At 31.4% G+C, this 18645-nt stretch overlaps 1 protein-coding gene across 1 annotated transcript; it reads left to right on the top strand.

Moving 5' to 3' along the window:
• The first annotated feature begins 81 nt into the window (after positions 1 to 81).
• On the top strand, positions 82 to 18193 carry LOC134279559 (TBC1 domain family member 19-like). The gene is made up of 9 exons (XM_062761965.1): positions 82 to 190; positions 627 to 701; positions 4300 to 4362; positions 4746 to 4908; positions 13447 to 13556; positions 13901 to 13992; positions 15897 to 16012; positions 16434 to 16504; positions 17902 to 18193. Exons 1-9 carry the CDS (start codon positions 140 to 142, stop codon positions 17968 to 17970), a joined length of 810 nt encoding a protein of 269 aa, XP_062617949.1. The 5' UTR covers positions 82 to 139; the 3' UTR covers positions 17971 to 18193.
• The last annotated feature ends 452 nt before the right edge of the window (positions 18194 to 18645 follow it).

The raw sequence follows: 18645 nt of genomic DNA, 5'->3' as shown, positions 1-18645 counted from the left end.
TTCATAATGCATAAATGAGAAAATTAACAATAAAAAATATTGTCTTACCAAAATTTATTTCACCTTTTAATTTGTAGTGATTAATGCAAATCATGGCCCTCTTGCTCAAGAATTTTCTAAGAAAGGGTGCCCCACTAGCATGCGTGCTACACTGTGGTGTCAAATACTGGCTATTGAAGTGGATGAAATTGTAAGATTTATATTCATTTTTTTTAATTTTGCAAAAAGAAATTTCATCGCATTCTTAATTCCCATAGTAATTTAAATGATAATTTTATTATAAGAAATTAAACATCTTAATATATTTTCCTGTTATTTCACATTTTTGAAAAATCTAAATATATCTTATTAATTAAATTTTAGCAAGAATTGTGTCTTTTAATGTTCTTTGTTTGTTGGCACAGGTTACTCCAAGAGATTCAAGGGAATTCATCAACAAACTCTTGAGACATATACATTTAGATTTTATGTTCAATTAGAGAAGATTTTCTGAGAGCTTTTCCTGTCAATTACGTTTCAAAACAACTTCAATAATTACTAATGATTTGAATAAAAACTTATTAAATTGTATTTTCCAGCATCATTATTTTCAGATGGTTGGCACCTAATATATCTGTACATTTCAGGATGTCCTTTATTACGAGCAACTGAAAACAAATGTGCTGCAACATGACCTATTAGTCGACAGTTTACTTTACAAGGTTTGTTAGTGTTAATTATCGGGAAGTCTGTGTCACTTTTAAAGAAATAGACTGGACCATTGGGTGTCATAATGATTAACTTAGACATGTATTTCTCCCTGTTTATAAAAGTGTTACATCACTTCTGAAATGTTTTGTAGAAACAGCTTCATTTTTCACTGCATTCAGATTAATGTGTCTGCATGCACTGACAATATCAGTTAAATCTGTTTCTTTCATGTTTCAAAAACATAGTATTTTATACTCTGTTTTTTAAGATGAATTTATTGAAACTATGTGAGTTTTAAAGAATAATGTCCTTATCATTAGCATTTGTCTCCTGTTAAAATAACAAAAACGTAGAACTCAATTTATCCAACAGATGTTTTTTATGTTCATTATTTGAAAATAAATTCTTGCCTCTTTCTTTGAAATGTAATACATGTATTTTGGTTTGAAAACATTTAAATCAAAGATGAATAATTATGAAAGAAAAAGATAATTTGATAGTATTAATCTAATTTGTAAAGAGGACTGAGTTAAAAAGTTGTTCTAATAAAAATGAAATGATCTATTGAAATCACTGATCTTAATTAAGTAATAGGATTTAATTTTGGAAAGAGCAAACTGTCATGAAGTGTTCAGTTTAATATGAGAGTTTTTCTATAAAATACTCTTGACTAACTTTATTCACCATGTGACACATACTTGATATATATTCCATAATTTAAAAGAAGTGATCAGAAAATGTAATATTATGACCTGCATGTTTGAAAAATCAATTACATATTAACAAACTAGTGCTAATTGTAACGGGGACCGTTACAGATGTTCCCCAAACGCTCCCCATGTCCCTTATCGTGCCTTATTCCTCTAAGACCTTTTATAAATTTGCTAAGTATCCCAAGATTTCATTTAAGAATATAAAAGTTACAATGATATCAACTATCAACGATATATTGTTTAACGTTTTGCATGCGCGCACACGTACATGTACATGCATATGCAAGATGATTATGGCATGTTGATTAAGCGATTAACATATCTTTCTATCCCGCGAATCAAAGAAAAAAATACATATATAAATTTACCATTTTTCAAGCATATGTCATATTTTTAATATATCGATTCACATTTTATTTCTCTACTTATTTTAACCTCGGGCTCAAAGTTGGTTTTATTCCGACGACAAGGCAGGGTTAAAGTCGACTAGGGGTATCACGCCAATACCTAACCAATCAAAATGAACTTATTCAATAGTAGTTCCATACATGGAAAAGGGATTTTCCTTTCTGTTCAGAATTTTTTTAATATCTCCTCTCAGGCCATTTTGACAACTCTGATACCCGTGCCTGGTAAATTTTATATACTTTGTAAATAAATATATAAAGGTTTTTTGACCGGAACTATTCATTTTTTCCAATGCATAGGGGGCTACGCTCTGGGTTTTACAAGAGATGTTTAAAAAGACATTCGTGTCAGCTAATGTGACCTATATTGTTTAACACCTTCTTATTAATATTTTTTTCATGAATGCAAATATCTGATTATTTTACGAAGGAGCGTACATGTATATTGATTTTTAATATACCGAAAATCGCTATTTCTGGGGATTGCGTAATTCTAAAAAAAATTCAAATAAATTTCAAAGGTAAATTAAACAAAGGATGCTTGGTATTAAAATATTATTTTAAATCAGTAGAATCGAATGCTATTAACGACATCTGAATAAATAGGCTATAAAAGGCTTATATGCCAACTTTGGTCATCTGCACTTTAATTTTAAACACGACAGGATTTGTAATTTTTTCTGTATAAATTAATAATTTCTATATACTTTGGAAACTCAAATGAAATATTTTAATACACTTTCCTCGAGCTCTTTTCTGCAGTTTTCCTGAAATTTTATGTGGGTCCGAGGTGTTATTTGAGTTTAACAGTGATTCTCTACGTTGCCATTAATTTGATTTGTTTGTGTGTGTGTGTGGGGGGGGGGGGGTGTTATTTTTATTCTTAACCTATTTAACGTTGGAGTTGAATCTTGTATCTTATTCCAAGAACTTAAGATTGATTGTGACATTTGGATGAAAGGTCAAGGTCATTAAAAACCACCACCTCTTTAACTTCTAACCTGTCAACCGAAATAAACTCTGAAAGGTGTTTCTAGATACATGTACATGTACTTCATGTTTCTTTTTACCCTTGGGTCAAGGACAAAGGTTAAGGTCGATTTCAAGTTCATAGGTCAAGGTGATTTTGGTAAATAGTTAATATCAACATTTTATTCAGGTTACCAGTGACCTTGACCTAAGTTTCAAGGTCAAGGGTAAAAAGATCTGCATGCTTCAGTATGTTACATGTCTTGACATTTAGAAGTTCTTAATTCTGCATGAACATCAAACACTCAAGTATACTGTCTTTTAATACATTGTGTGCGGTCGCATGTGCATGCACGTCCATGTATTTACTTTTGATAGTAGTATAATGTAGGCAATCATTATATCTATTCATATTTGAAATTTCACCCTGTATTATTGAGAACCAAGAAAGTTGTAGGCATTTAAAGTTTTAGCCAATCAGATTGCAGCACACGTGCATGTGCGTGCGTTCATGAATATTCTTATATATCATGCTGTAGATCTTCATAATGTAAGACTATGATCAAAATTTCAAAGGATTTTGTCAGAAAACAAAATAGATATTTAGACTTTAAGTTTCAGCCAATCGCAGCGAAGGGCACCTGCATGCGCGTGAGATCTAGCTATTTTGACCATGTCATCATGTCTATACTACTATTATATCCTTATATTATGAGTTTCAAAGCATTTCATCCAATATTTAAAAAGTTACGGCTAAATCTATTATATTGGTCATTTCACGTGTTACACGTGCGCGACCTGCGCACAAAATGACCTTCGTTCCGCACATCTACATAACATACCCAGTGACCCTAAAAAGGTTTCACCTAGATCGGATGAGTAGTTTACGAGAACACTCGCGGACAAAAAAGTACCGGAGAACAAAGAAAAAATTCAGAAAAAGTAAAAACAATATGTTCCCAAACTTCGTTTGGGGAACATAATAATGTAATGTATGAGTGAGGCTGACTCAATTCACAAATATGAAAGAATTAACTTTACAGGGAAAAAGTGTACCAATGTTATCTTCTCAAGCATTTTTCAGCTTATCTGAAAGGCCCATGAAATTTTAATTCTGGGCATACTTCCATTTCATAAAAGAACGAAAGAAATTCTTGCACCCATAGGGAAAGAGTAAGTTCATTACTGTAATTATTATTTTTTTTTTTTTTTAAATAAACCTAAGCAACTAAATTCAGATTAAGCTAAGATCCTTTTTAATCCAATTTTGCAATGTCTCTTGAAAAATGCAGCATACATGTATTAAAAACCTGTTGTCTTCACTGTTAAAAAAGAAACATTGAATCTAATAGATAATATACAAAAAGGTCATAGGTAGGTCACAAATTTTCTCTGCAATCTTTAATTTGCATAACAAGGGCTCCATGGATTTATTAATTTCCTTGTATTTTAACTACAGAGAATATCATCCTTGATTGATTGATTGATTGATTGATAATCATTTTTATTTTAAAAAACAGGATGTGAAGCTAACTGCAACAAATGATGACCAGTATTTTGTTTTTGAGGACTTTTTATATCAGGTACTAAATTTGTCTGCACCAGAGTTCTCCTTCTTCCCATTATACTGCAGATGAAATCTGCACAGCAATGAGTATTGATCATTTCCAGGATAAAATAATCAAATTTGCAAACAAAAACTTCATCAAGATAATTCAGGGTGATTTCAAATCTCACATTTTGAGCTATCATCAATAACTGTACCTTTGTTTAAATTACTAAACCTTAATATTTAAATCATTTTTAAGGTTGATTTACATTTCCCTTCCCCTTCCCTTGGTTCAAATATTTCTAAAACAAGTATGTTGTATTTATATAATTATATTTTATAGTATACGTAAAAGTCAACCAAAAGATAATTAGTGATTAAAGCAGATATTGTATTTGTATTTAATTTTACTTCCAGATTTTGTTACCATTTTCAAGAGATACATGTGTATTGAAACACTTTGATTACAACAGTGCAAGCCCTCCTAAATCATATATCCGTGGGAGGTTGGGTATGGATGAGTTCGCTGTGAATTACCCCCCAAATGGCGTGATCCCTTTCCATGGATTTGCTATGTATGGTATGTACTTGCTATGTACGGTATGGACATGAACTTGTTATCAGTGATGTTGTTGGGTGTGGGGATCGGGAAAAATTATAGATGGAGTTTGATTTATTCATTGATGTTTTAAGTGCTTCCTTGAAATGTTTTCAATCAAACTGCCATTATATCTAGGTCAAATGTTTTGCAATTTTTTGAAGAAGTGAAAAGTGAATTTGAGCTTCATTTTCATACATGTTAAGACAGTTGATTGATAGTTCTCATAAGCTGTTAAATAAAGGAGCTTTCCCGTAATATTTGAGAACAAAGTATTGCATTGAAACATTTTAAATGCAATAAGAGAAATATATGTGTATGTGGTTATTTATTTGTCCAAAATGAAGTCTGTAACTTTGTTACAGGTGTTATAAATAAAGTCAAGGAGGACTACATGTACTTCTTTAAGTTGGGATTGAGTTTTACACATGTTCAGTGACGAACTATCTCAGAAATTTTATAAGCAAAAGAAAGAAAACTATGGGCCCACGTTTTGACATGTTATTTTTCACTATTCATATGCTCATATTCAAGAGCATGCTCTGAGTATATGATCAATTTTAAAAAGAGGAAGGCTGCAGACAGATAAGTTGATATTACAGAAATTTAAACAATAATGTTTATTTTCAGCATTTGGTAAATATAATTGAATTGTTGACATAATGATTTTATTAGCAAAAATAACCTTTCACTGGGATGTATTTTGACTTTCACTGGGATGTATTTTGACTGACATTTACAATTTGCAAACCAGTTGTTAAGCCTTTTTTGAAGGAAAAAAACTGGTATAAGGAATATTAGATCCACCTGATCAAAATGCAGGCCTTACAGTAGATTTAAGTGGTTCAAAGGGGATGTTTATTCCTCCTAGTCTCCTGATTCGACCTCTTGTATTTCTATGCCCCGCTAACAATTTGGTATTATTTGTAGATTTAAAAAAAATTGATCATTAAAATGGAAAATAAATATGTATTGTTAATGGAAATGATATTCCTGCCAACTATGGTTAGAGACATATTTTTGATGATAATTTTCTATGTACAAGTAAATTCTATCATAGCTGCTAATTAATTTGGGTTTCACACATACCGTAGAATATTGTTGAATGATGTTGAAGGTGTTGATAAAGGTTTCAGTAGTAATTTATATACTGTTGAAATAAATTCTGTTTTCTTGTTTTTGACTAGGAACTTTTTCCTGTTTTGCGTTTTCATTAAGCTGAAAACATATTTGTTTAGTGAAAAACTTCTTTATATAGACCTTGAGGAGAAATAGTCATTTAATTTACCAGCAAGTAAATCAGTGTCCTCATTAAAGCTAAGAAGTTCACCGAGATATTGTTTTTGCTTTGTTACACAGCGACCTGTATTTCATCTGTGCAATTTTATTCAAGCTTTTAAAGTAGATGAAATGAAAACAAATGATATTTCAAGAGAGTAGTAAATAGTTCCTTACTGCATTATTAAAGTGATGTTTTATATTGATCCATACCTCACGCCACAAGAAAGTCATGTGTAGGAATTCTCTGTTCAATTACAATTTCAGCCATTAAGAAATGATTGGAATGACAGGATTCGGATTTATTTTTCCCTTGCCACCAAATTTGTGCAGTCAAGTTGTCGATTTTCCTTTTATGTGTGGTTGGCACTTGATTATGTTTATAGTTGACAAAACCGTGCATCACTTCAATAAGTGTCATGGGTTTATTTTTCTCCCCCAGTATTCACACATTGAGTCACATCCCTCACATGTAGGATAAACATTAAGCAATTCTGCAGCTGTTAATTTTAAATCGTAGGAAACAGGGGATATAAAGGAAGGTTGCCCACCAACCTTTAACAGCGAAATCTGTTCATCATATTAAGGCATCTAAAATGAGTAAATCGTGATCTTTTACAGAAGACCTCAAGTGTGTTAAGAATAATGGAAAATGATACAATCATGCATAATAGTAAGCTAATTGTTAACCCTTTTGATCAGAAGTTGCTTCTAAACCTTCTGAAAAAAGACAGACACATGGCAAAATAATTACAGTAGAACATCAATTTTGGTTTGAATGCCACTATTGGACATGAACATGTAGATACTCAGATCATTTAGAAGACAATAAAACTGATGAGGTCCTGTGTCACAGTAGAGAATGGCACAAAATATACTCCTCACTGGTACTAAGTGGTAAAAGGAGCTAAAATGAGTGAACGTGTGAAAGGTTTAAGGAACTACTAAGTATACGTTTAACACAAGAAATGAAAATGCTCATGGCACCTTTGAAAAATTGTTTTGTTGCCCTCTCCCGACTGACTGAGTGAAAATGGCCCGTCTCAAAAGTTTATTTTTACATTCCAGGACACAGATTTTTTTTTCTTTTTATTCCTCATATCTCGTCAACAAATATATTGAAATTTTCTGGGATAAAGAAATCATACATACTAGTAGGTTACATGTAATTGTTAAACCTTTTGAACAGAAGTTGCTTCTAAACCTTCTGAAAAAAGACAGACACATGGCAAAATAATTACAGTAGAACACCAATTTTGGTTTGAATGCCACTATTGGACATGAACATGTAGATACTCAGATCATTTAGAAGACAATAAAACTGATGAGGTCCTGTGTCACAGTAGAGAATGGCACAAAATATACTCCTCACTGGTACTAAGTGGTAAAAGGAGCTAAAATGAGTGGACGTGTGAAAGGTTTAAGGAACTACTAAGTATACGTTTAACACAAGAAATGAAAATGCTCGGGGCACCTTTGAAAAATTGTTTGGTTGCCCTCTCCCGACTGACTGTGTGAAAATGGCCCGTCTCAAAAGTTTATTTTTACATTTCAGGACACAGATTTTTTTTTTCTTTTTATTCCTCATATCTCATCAACAAATATATTGAAATTTTCTGGGAAAAAGATTTTCCCACCTATCTACCGACCCAGTAATATTCCTCTGAGTCAGGAGAGAAGAAGCAAGCATTATTTTAAAGATGGCCCAGTGTTATAATTTCATTTTCAGTGTATAACTAAATAATGCATCTACGTTGATAAATAGCTTCAACAGAAAATATTTCTCCTATGGGTTTTATTCCGGCAGAAAATCCAGTAACGATTGCAAAATATTAAATTACCAGTACGAGTATGCCTTTAATCTTTTGACTTGTAAATGTCATACATTCTTTATGAGTAATTTTTTTTAGCAAGAACCAAATTAGAAGAAAATTTACCATATATGTACAGAAGAAAAAATGCAATTTCTTTCTTTTCCTTATGCTGTTAAACTAAAAACAAAACAGTGTTTTCATTAGCAGTGAAATTTCAAAGTAATCATGAAATAATATACAAATGAGTTATATTATGGCGGATGATTGATTTTAAAGCATCTACAGCGTATTCTAAATGATGCAAGTAGACACCGAAGAAAATCTTGTGTAGAACTTATAGAACAGCAAGGATCTTTAGTCATCATTATATTTGTAAACATGCCCATTTAGTGTAGATTGAAGCTACATGTATGTCAAGGCATGATCTGCAGGAGGTAGGGCGGTGCAACAAAAACGGAATATTATTGCATCTTTAAAAAATTTGCTGATGAAGAACAGCAGGATCGCCATTACACTTGTGAGCTTTCTGGCAAAGGGCCCCTTGTTTATATGGTTAATTTTGCAGTGAAGAACTCTGAAAAAAGGAAAACATTTAAAATTGATTAAGTAGATACTGCTAGTATTCTTTTACATGATACTATGCTACATGAGGTGTACTTTATACACTCTGGTATAAGTTCTCATTTTAGCTACAGTGTATTTACCATCAATGTGCTTGTTTGCTTGTTTGTTGTTGAACATGATAAAAGCCCCTCTCGAGCATTTTTTACTCATATGGATCGAGACTTTCCGGTGGAAATCTGCAAATTTTGTTCTATACTCGGCACCTACATGTACGACCATTGAGCAATGAGGGATCTTTTTCGTGCCAGCACCTACTGCGACACGGGACCACGGTTTTTACGGTCTCATCCGAAGGACCCATTAATGTGAAAGTTATGGACAGATGATAATTTAGAAAAAGCATGTAATATAAATAATTCAGATCATATAGTATAGGATGGATAATAAGACACACGCAAAAGGATTACTTACTATTTAATATATCATTATGAAGATTGGAAGTGCTCTAGGGAATTTGAAATAACGATCCTGGGTTATTTTCTGCTTGAGAATAAATCATCTTCCATCTGAGGATTATTTTTAGAAATATGCACATCAGATGAAACACTAACGTACTCTATCCAATCTATGATTTAGTTCATTACACCAACTAAGTTTAGTAATTATTTCCATTACTATCACATCAGGATTAAGGGACACAAATGAGATGAAAGAGAGTTTGCTTGACAACTTAGTACACTGTAGTTGATATGCGATCAAATTCATTACTTTTCCATAGATAGCTATATGGATTATATAAATTTTTGATGTAGCATTTCATGCCTAAAGTTCATAACTAAATTTTCTATGCATGTAGCATACATGTAAATTCAACCTGACTATTAAAGTGGATAAATTTGCAAGAATAGTCATTATGATTTGCATTAAATATTGAGAAAAAATTGGTTATACAGATTCTATTTTCTCCGTATATCAGTGTTTGATTTGCCATGTATATGTGCACTTTTTGACATCAAATTTCCTATAAGGACGAATAAACAGTGCACATTTTTCTGAGCTTCAAGACCTAATGTCTTCAAGATTCAAAATTGCATGAATATAATTTTTAAAATCTCAACAACAAAAGCATTATGAAGATTCAAATTGAAAATGTTTGAGGTATAAATCTTCTTTTGTAAATATGAAATAAAAACAATTGTATCACCGAAAATTTAAACATTAATACAATTAAAAAGTGTATCGAGAAATTTATTCTAAACTTATCCTTCTAATTAACAACCCCGTACTTAAAGCTAGCTGAGGTCTTGTGAAGAGTTTATCAGGCTTATGTGAGTTTTGTTTTAAATCATATTCACCTCTACGGCAGTTCCAATTATAAAAAAAAAACGAAGCAACACCACGAAATTCTTTCTTTTAAAAAAATCGTTAAAATTCTTTGTTCCAAACTTTGTTTTCTGAGCAGGCTTATATTTTATACATGTAGAAGATATCCATCTCAAATTAGTCTCTATATTGTTATTTCACAATTATGGTTTATTGGATGTGTCAGAATTATGATATTGAATAAAAAGAAAGTTTTTTTTCTATATATATATGTATATATATATTTCCCAAAAAGAAAGTAAAAAAAAAAGTTGGCATCATGATGAATATGTTTTGCATTTATGTAATACATTCTCAAAATCAGGTGACATACCAATTTTTTGTCATTAATTGTTACAGAATACATGAAATAACTTTCAAATTAATTACTTTTAATATATCAGATAATTTTTAATCTCTATATAATGGATAACTAAACTGTGCAGTTCTACCGAACATCAGAATATTTTTATCAAGATTGTTTAATGGAACATTGATTTGATTGAGTAATCCTTTAATTAATTATGCTTAAAGCTTGATGGCAATAGACAGTGTAATGCACTTTTTCTAAATTATCAACGAGAAAACCTGCATGAGCTGATCAAGTATGTGATAAACTTTAATGGTTCATCACTTAATGTCATAAAAAAGGCGGAACACTTGCACTAAATGTTTCTGGAGGTTTATATATGTCTGGAATTTGCTGCATTTTCTAGAGTTTAGATACAGACTTTAGAAATGTGACAGATGGTAGAGTTTTTGGCAGATGATGTAGCTATAAATTGTGGGAAATAATTGATAGATATTAAGGTTCCATGACTTCCCATTATATACAACATTATAGTGTTTTGTGATTATGGTTTTCCTATCGACATCTATTTCAAGTATATCAGGAAAACATGTATTATGTCAATAGTTCTACATAATGCATATTGCCTGATTTTGTTTTTTTTTTCGATCCGTAGATGATGAAAAGATGATGAAATATATGTCTAATTTGTAATGAAATATCTATCAATGCATCCATTCCAACACTTATAACTTGATTACATGCAGCTGTGATAATTACTTACTGAAAATTACGGTGGAATATACTGGGTTCTCCAAAGGGTATGTGTAAAACACGAAACGAGAAACAAGAAACGAGAAACAATGAAATGAGATTCAGGTTATAATAACTAATGACCTTAAAATGTCAACAAAGTGTAGTAGCTTGTGCTTTTGATTTCATTTTGTTAGAAAACAGATGCAGAGTAAAATGAAAATATCTAACTTAGTTCTGATTTATTAGCGACACGCACAATCTGCACAGAAAAACACTAAAATGTTGAAAGATTTGATTAATACAATACTGTTATCTAAGAGAAATGCTTACTCAGTTTTTGCTTAAAATAATAAAGTTGTCATCAATGATACAATTTTTGCTTTGAATGATTCAGTTGTCATTAATTGATACCTTCACTGATAAACTATATACTAGTACATCATGTTCATCATTTTCATATAAATGTTTTTAACATATATATATATAACAGATGTATGAATGTTTTGTTTATAGATACTGTGAAATTATGTTTTGTTTATTCTTTGATTATGAAACAATCAGATAATAATTTGCGGTGAGTTATCAAATCATGTACTTTCAGTTGATATCTAATTAATTCTGTCATGGCTTTATGGATTTAGTAGTGCAAGATCGCTGATGTTTCACTCGCATCTGTTTTCTAACAAAATGAAAGCACGGCAAAAGCTGCCCCCCTGGTTGACATTTTTAGGTCATTTTTTTTTTTTAATTCTGTTGTTTCTCGTTTCTGATTTCTCGTTTCTGGTTTCTCGTTTCTGGTTTCTAGTTTCGTGTTTTACACATACCCGTTCTCCAAAGTACATGTAAATATGCAATAGTTTGTAGGACTCTTTTACTGAAAGCTGAAGGTTCATCATAAACAGTGTTACCTTACTTAGTGTTTTCGAGATTTTATCTCAGATAAAACTTAACAGCACATTCAAATAAAATGTTTATATGTCTCCACGAACACATATCCCAATTGCCAAGCTGAGGGTATTCAAGTATGCTCATTAAAATCCATGAAATGCCAGGAACCCAATTAAATGCAAAGCTTCAGATATACTTGGTTCATAACGTCTAGCACTCAGAGAAAAATTATAAGCTCTAGTTTTCTGATAGTGAAATCTTGACACCCTTGTCAGTAGAGAAAGTTAATAGGAACTTGAAATCAGTACAGAGCAGTAATTAGGATGAAAACGGACTGGTTTAGTTGTACTATAATGAGAATATTATAAGGAAAAAATACACCAGAAACACAATTAACACGGATTTACAAATGAGTTAATTAAAAGTCGGTAGGCTAAGGTTTTTAATAACGTGGCCAATTAGTAACTTACAGATATTATATGCAATATATTATAAGCCATTTGAAAAAAAGTTTTATAATTTTTTTTAAGTCATGTTGCCGATATTTTATTTGAGACTGACAAGAAACATAACGATCAAATATACTTGCATTACCCTAACAAAAATACCATACTTCAAAATAGTTTACTATATAGTAAATCAAAGTGTCAAAGTTATCACTATAGTAAATCAAAGTTTTCAAAGTGATCACTATAGTGCCAAAGTGTTCACTATAGTTAATCAAAGTTTTCATAGTGTCAAAGTGTTCACTATAGTAAACTATACTTTTTATACCCCCCGCTTGAAAAGCGGGAGGGTATATTATAGTAATCGTTAATTCCGTCCGTCCGTCTGTTACACTTTGGGGTACCCATCTTTTATCCGCAACTCCTCTCATACCATTGAATGAAATTTGATGAAACTTTCACAGAATCTTTATTACATACTGCCATTGTGCACCTCCTAGTTTACTTTTTGATCCGACACATATTTTTGGTTTTCCGGCCACAGCAAAACAAGGACTTTGCCATTATAACTATATGGAGGCGGGGGGTATCATTTAGTGAGCTCATCGCTCACAGTACCTCTAGTTTTGTTAGGGTAAAATCATCTATCAGATACATGTAGCAGGGGTCCAAAATAGGTTATGTGTGCTGCCCATGCAGTACCATTCAACTTTAGTGAAAAAATGTGTAAGAAAAAAAATCTATCACATTTTGTTTCAACGTCTATAAAATTTCATCTCACAAGGAATCGGAGCCCAGTGCACAAACATACTTGTACCAGTAAATAGGGAAAACAATTTCATCTAGTAACACAGATATATACACACTTGATAAGTGCAATAGGATTAAATCCACTGATCCACACGTTTATAAACTTAATCTTTCACAATTTATTCTGTATTGCTTTCATTTTTTAGCTGAAACCAGACGCAATCTTGCTGATGATACAGCTACCACTCCGTCTAGATTTAAAAGATATATGAAAAACCCTGGCTCAAAGCACTAAATTTGAATTTTTGTCAATAAAGCTTTGATGATATTAAACAGAAATTTTGCATTATGTGATCGTGATATTATTTTTCAGTGGCACCAATGTGTTTTCTGTATAAAGAGCCTATTACCCTCTACTACGTCTTTCTCGAGATGTATGTGCGCTATTTCTTCAGACTCCACAGTATTTCTTCCCATCCACAGGTACATAAGTTACTATTATATATGAGATTTATAAACAGTTCGTGTATGCATCGAAAACAAATTCCATTTGTTTAAAGTTGTGCTTGCTAGGTCTTTTTGTTTTGTTTTTGTTTGTTTGTTTTTTTTTTTGTTTTTTTTTTGTTGGTTAAAATAGGAATGGCAAAAACTTATAATAAAGCACTTTATCCATATTAGACGTATTTGTATGTACAATTCACTCTGAGAAGAATACAGATACTTACTACTACAGTAGTATAGAGAGGCAGAGGCGACGGCTTTCCTCTTCAATGTATTTCTTAAATGAAACGTTCGCCAGTTTTAATCAACTTTATTTTCCATTTCAGGGAATTGTTGGCCTGAGTCTTCTATTTGAATCACTTCTTCAAACACACGAATCAGATCTGTTTTTTCACCTCAAATCTGTTGGATGTCAACCGTTAGTATGCTTTTATGTTAATCAGTATTTCAGTTCAGAATATGTATCGTTTTAAACTTCATAAAATTTCCTATTTGGAATAAATTCGTGTTAATATCATTTTAAACAATGAAATATTAAAATCAGCAATTATTGAATTTATACAAGGAATAGAAAACTGAATCAAAGGAGATCAAACATTATCCTTGATAGAAAGTTGAAACAGTTTATCTTTTCAAGCATTTGGAAGATAAGTTCAATTTATCCATTCTCTCTTATCATGTTGAAAGGAAATTTGTTATCTGAGGAATCTATAGTTTTTATTAATTCATTGTTCAATGTTATTTTAAATACCCTTAGCTTCATGAACATTAGTATGATTTTCTGTTATCTTTTACAAAATAATCTGGCCAATTTAAATTACAAACATTTGACAAATCCGTAACAACTGGTCAATCTTATTTGAGGTTTTAAATTTACAGGGACATTACTTTTGTTTTATTTGAAATTTTATGATAATTCAAAATGTAAAAATCGATATATAAATGTATTTGTTTTGCTTTCTCTGTTAGCCATCTATAAATTTAACGTTACTCGGAATTGCCCATTTTGAAATTAATATTACAGACAACTTATGTCCGAGGCCAATTTGTTGAAATGAAAACAATGTACCGGTATTTTAGAGAGCTCGGATTTTATTCGGGATGTACATGGTATACATGAAAATTTTAATGACTATTATTTAATGTTCAAACAATTTCTCAGAAATATTTAATAATAAAAATGTATTCAAAGATTTTTAATCAGTTTTGTTTGCCAAAATTATACTTTTTGGAAAGAAAAAAAAATAAGAAAAATGTTATGTGGTTGTATGCCTGCACTTTACATATTATATCTCAAGTTATCTACTATTTGATTATTTATATGCGTATAAATAAACTCTTTGAAGTGAAGTAATAGATGAGCCGAGAGCTAAATTTCAAACATCCCTGTACTCTCACGAGAGTTCATCCTAAACTAATTTTTGAGCGAGATTGGTGGTCTTGACACTCGATCGGAATTGGGAATACGTCATGACTCTTCAGAAAATTGAATTTAAAAAATGTGAAAAAATCTTTTTGTTTGATTTATTTTAATTCTCAATCAAAATATGTTTGTGTATTCATCATTCACTTTGACGCAATATTATTTAGACTGTGTACTGCATATATATTGTTCCTTTGTACATTTTAGCATGTTGCATCTTCTGTGCTAAAATTGGTGGTTCTAAATAATTTATGATTAATTGGTTGATTGTATATTGTTTACCGTACCATTCAAAAATGTTTCACTCATATAGAAACGTTATTTTTGTCAGTAAAGGGCTTCAAATTTAGATATATGCTCGGCACTCAGGGCCATTATGCCGCGAAAGTTCATCCCTGTTGTGACACTGACTCTCACTTCTAGACCTGAGAGCTTGGCGAAGGAACAATCACTGCCTATCATATGTTTACATTCTAGGCTTAATGCGTTCTTATACGATGAAGTAAAATAAGAGAAATTGTCATTCTTCCTTATTTGCTCATTTGAACATTAGAATTATAGACCTCCGACCCACATGTCATCAAAATTCTCGTATGACCTCCTACAGCATTTTCTATGTGCATTCCCACGTAGTAGTGTTTAGTGTAATCCGAGTTTTATATTAAAATTCAGAAATTAGAAGTTCTGTTCCAATACTCCGAGTTTTATATTAAAATTCAGAAATTAAAAGTTCCATTCCAATAAAAGGTTAATTAACAAACTATCTATATTTGGCTGTACTATTGAGGAAAATACGGTAAAAGTTTTTCATGTACCTGTACTCAAAACCATGTACCATGATCGAGAAATGGATTAAATATATAAAATAATTTAAAAAATAATTTGTAATTTGCTTGCAGACTTAAGGTAGCATTTAAATGGCTTGTACGTGCCTTTTCGGGATACCTCTCCAGTGATCAGGTCCTCTTGTTGTGGGACCGCGTCCTAGCATACAACTCCTTGGAGATCTTGTCAGGTATAATATATGGGCATTTTTTATGCCAAAAAGAGAAGTGTGTATTTTCTTCATTATACTAGTAAGGTACATGTACAGTATGTGACAACTACAAGTATGGTCAGCTCAAATTACTGCATCTTACGATTAATGGATATTATAGGTGTTCAGTTTTAATATCTTAGCAGCACGTTTAGTCGTGATTAAAAGGAATATTGATCCTCGATTGTTTTGTTTTGTTTTGCTAAACAATTTTGCAGCACGAGGGTTTTGTTTGTTATTTTTATGAAGCACTTTGATTTAATGAAATGGATTCTTCAAAGACATGGGTAGCTTTGATTAAAATGTTTTAATTCCAAGTAATTTTGTTGACTTGTTTTTCAATATTAATCTTGATGCGCACCGTTTTATTAGCAATTATGGTCAATGATTTATCTTTCAGTGTTGGCAGTGGCAATATTTTCCTTCAGAAAGACCAACTTAATGAAGGTTCAGTCCTACAACGCAGCAGAGGTAGCTCGATTCCACCTGTATTTGATTCACTTTGTTGAAAAAGATTTTTTTTATACAAAATGACAAATGTATTCAATATTTCACCAGACATAGTTATAAAAAAAAAACATGTTTAGTTTGAATGGAACGTAGTGGGATTCCGAATTAATTTCATGATTGTCACTTTATTTCCCCCATGGTGATCGTGTAAAACCCATCACGACATTTTTATACTTCATAACATGCCTTTTGCACAGGATTCTCGGTTTTAGGATGAAACAGTGTCCCTTCATTAGTTACTTTTTTCGTTTTTAAAAAGAATAAACGATGTATTCTTGCTCCCAAGTGAATACACTGTTTCCAATAAACTTTTTACAAAAAAACATATTTGGTCGTCTTTAGGTTTAATGCTGATCCGCATGGTATTTTGGGAACAGACTGGGAATAATGAAAATACAAATTGTACTCAACGCGTCTGTTTGTTTTCTAATTTTCCTTTCCCATATAAAGTAACCTATATCATAATCAGTAGTCCTCTGTTTGACTGAAATTAAAAGTATATAAAAATGTTCATTGCAAGTAATATTTGAATTTCTCAAGAATGGACCAAAAATAGTTAAGGAACTTCCAAAATAACATTGGTTAATATTGTAACTTTCTGTCATGAAGGGAAACCACGTGTCGCTCACTGTTTTTTGTCCAGGACTTCAGCATTAAATTATTGAATCGTATAATAAACGAATACGACGGTTCAGCATTCCTGGAAGTACAATACAGTAAAACTCGTTTAATGCGAACACGGATATTGCGATTTCACGGATATAGCGAAGTTATATTGGATCCCCAACTATATGAATGTAATGAATTCCTTTTACTACTAAAACGAATAACGGATATAGCGAAGTTAACATTTAATTTTTTTTAAAAACAAAAAATAACATTTTTAGGTCAAGATCTAGTAAATGAAAGGTAGTCCCGATACCTACATTAAATTTGATATTATTTTAAAGAGGAGGCCAAGAACATATAAATAACTGTTATCTGAAAGACTGTATGCAATCTGGATACACTTTCTTTGTCTAGTATGGAAAAAAACTCCCATATTCATGACTAGTTTTTTTTATTTTTATTGGAAATGAAGGTTTAAAATATAATTTTCATCTTGTTTACCTACAAATTATGCCCAAAACACATTATTTGATCATGCTAAACTTATAAAGCATCATTAAAGGAATTAATTTCTTAAATTTGATATTTCTGTAGGTACCTTTCATTTACTAGATCTTTACCTCACGGCTTCTCTAATAATTGAAATAATTTTATACCATTCTCATCTCCAATTTGACGTCAAGCGTTTAGAAAAATTTCAAAAACGAAAGAAAACGTTTATCTAAACCTGCTTCTATTGTATTTTATAGGCAGTTTTAGCTGATTTGACAACGTTACAAGTTATCCCCTTGATTCAGTTAAGTCTCTTCTCCAAGTGAATACTGATGAATCTGCTGTCAACCGCCTACTCCACAGGGCCTAATGAGTGGAGCCGTGGTGACATTAAGCACAGGACAGCGGACTTCATGTACTGAATTATTGAGTTGGCAATTTGTAATTATCTCAGATACTTCATCATTATTTGACTGTGATATTACATATGGGTATTTTTTTAATTGCTGAGGACAATGTCAATTTTTTTTTTTCATATTACATTTTTATTATCTGGATTTATATTAGGAAAAGTGGTTTTTTACATGGTAATTGTGAAAATAAAAAAATATTAATACATTTAATGTCCTTTTGTTATTTCGTGTAAAAATTATATAAATAGCATCCTTTTATGAAAGCAAATTATTCAGAGTATAACGTCGTTTAATAATTACATGTAGTCTGTAGTTTTGATACTAGGGTCCTTTTGGAAAGAAATGGAGTGAACATTTGCTAGAGGCAATAATATGAAGCACCATACCCTACTGAAAGATAATTATTTAATACAAAATTTAACAAGATGTGTTTTTGAAAAACTGCTGTTCTCGTATTGCAGCTCATGGCGAAGTTTAGACTTTCTCAAAAGTAGGACAAAATTTAAGGTCCAAGATTAAAAGTGTTGATATCAGAATTTAAGTCTTGACAAAAGATGAAAAAGTCAAGACTGATGATTTACTTTTCAA

The sequence above is a fragment of the Saccostrea cucullata genome, unplaced genomic scaffold, assembly GCF_032062105.1.
Source record: "Saccostrea cucullata isolate Sc308-1 unplaced genomic scaffold, CSIRO_AGI_Scuc_v1 ctg6259, whole genome shotgun sequence".
Lineage (NCBI taxonomy): Eukaryota > Metazoa > Mollusca > Bivalvia > Ostreida > Ostreidae > Saccostrea > Saccostrea cuccullata.
The sequence above is the reverse complement of the archived record's forward strand: the minus strand, read 5'-3'. Positions and strand labels throughout refer to the sequence as shown.

Coding starts and splice junctions, on each gene's coding strand:
- LOC134279559 (XM_062761965.1), top strand. CDS start 140: ATGCGTGCTACACTGTGGTGTCAAATACTGGCTATTGAAGTGGATGAA. Junction 702..4,299: donor TCGACAGTTTACTTTACAAG/GTTTGTTAGTGT, acceptor TTTAAAAAACAG/GATGTGAAGCTAACTGCAAC. Junction 4,363..4,745: donor TTGAGGACTTTTTATATCAG/GTACTAAATTTG, acceptor TTTTACTTCCAG/ATTTTGTTACCATTTTCAAG.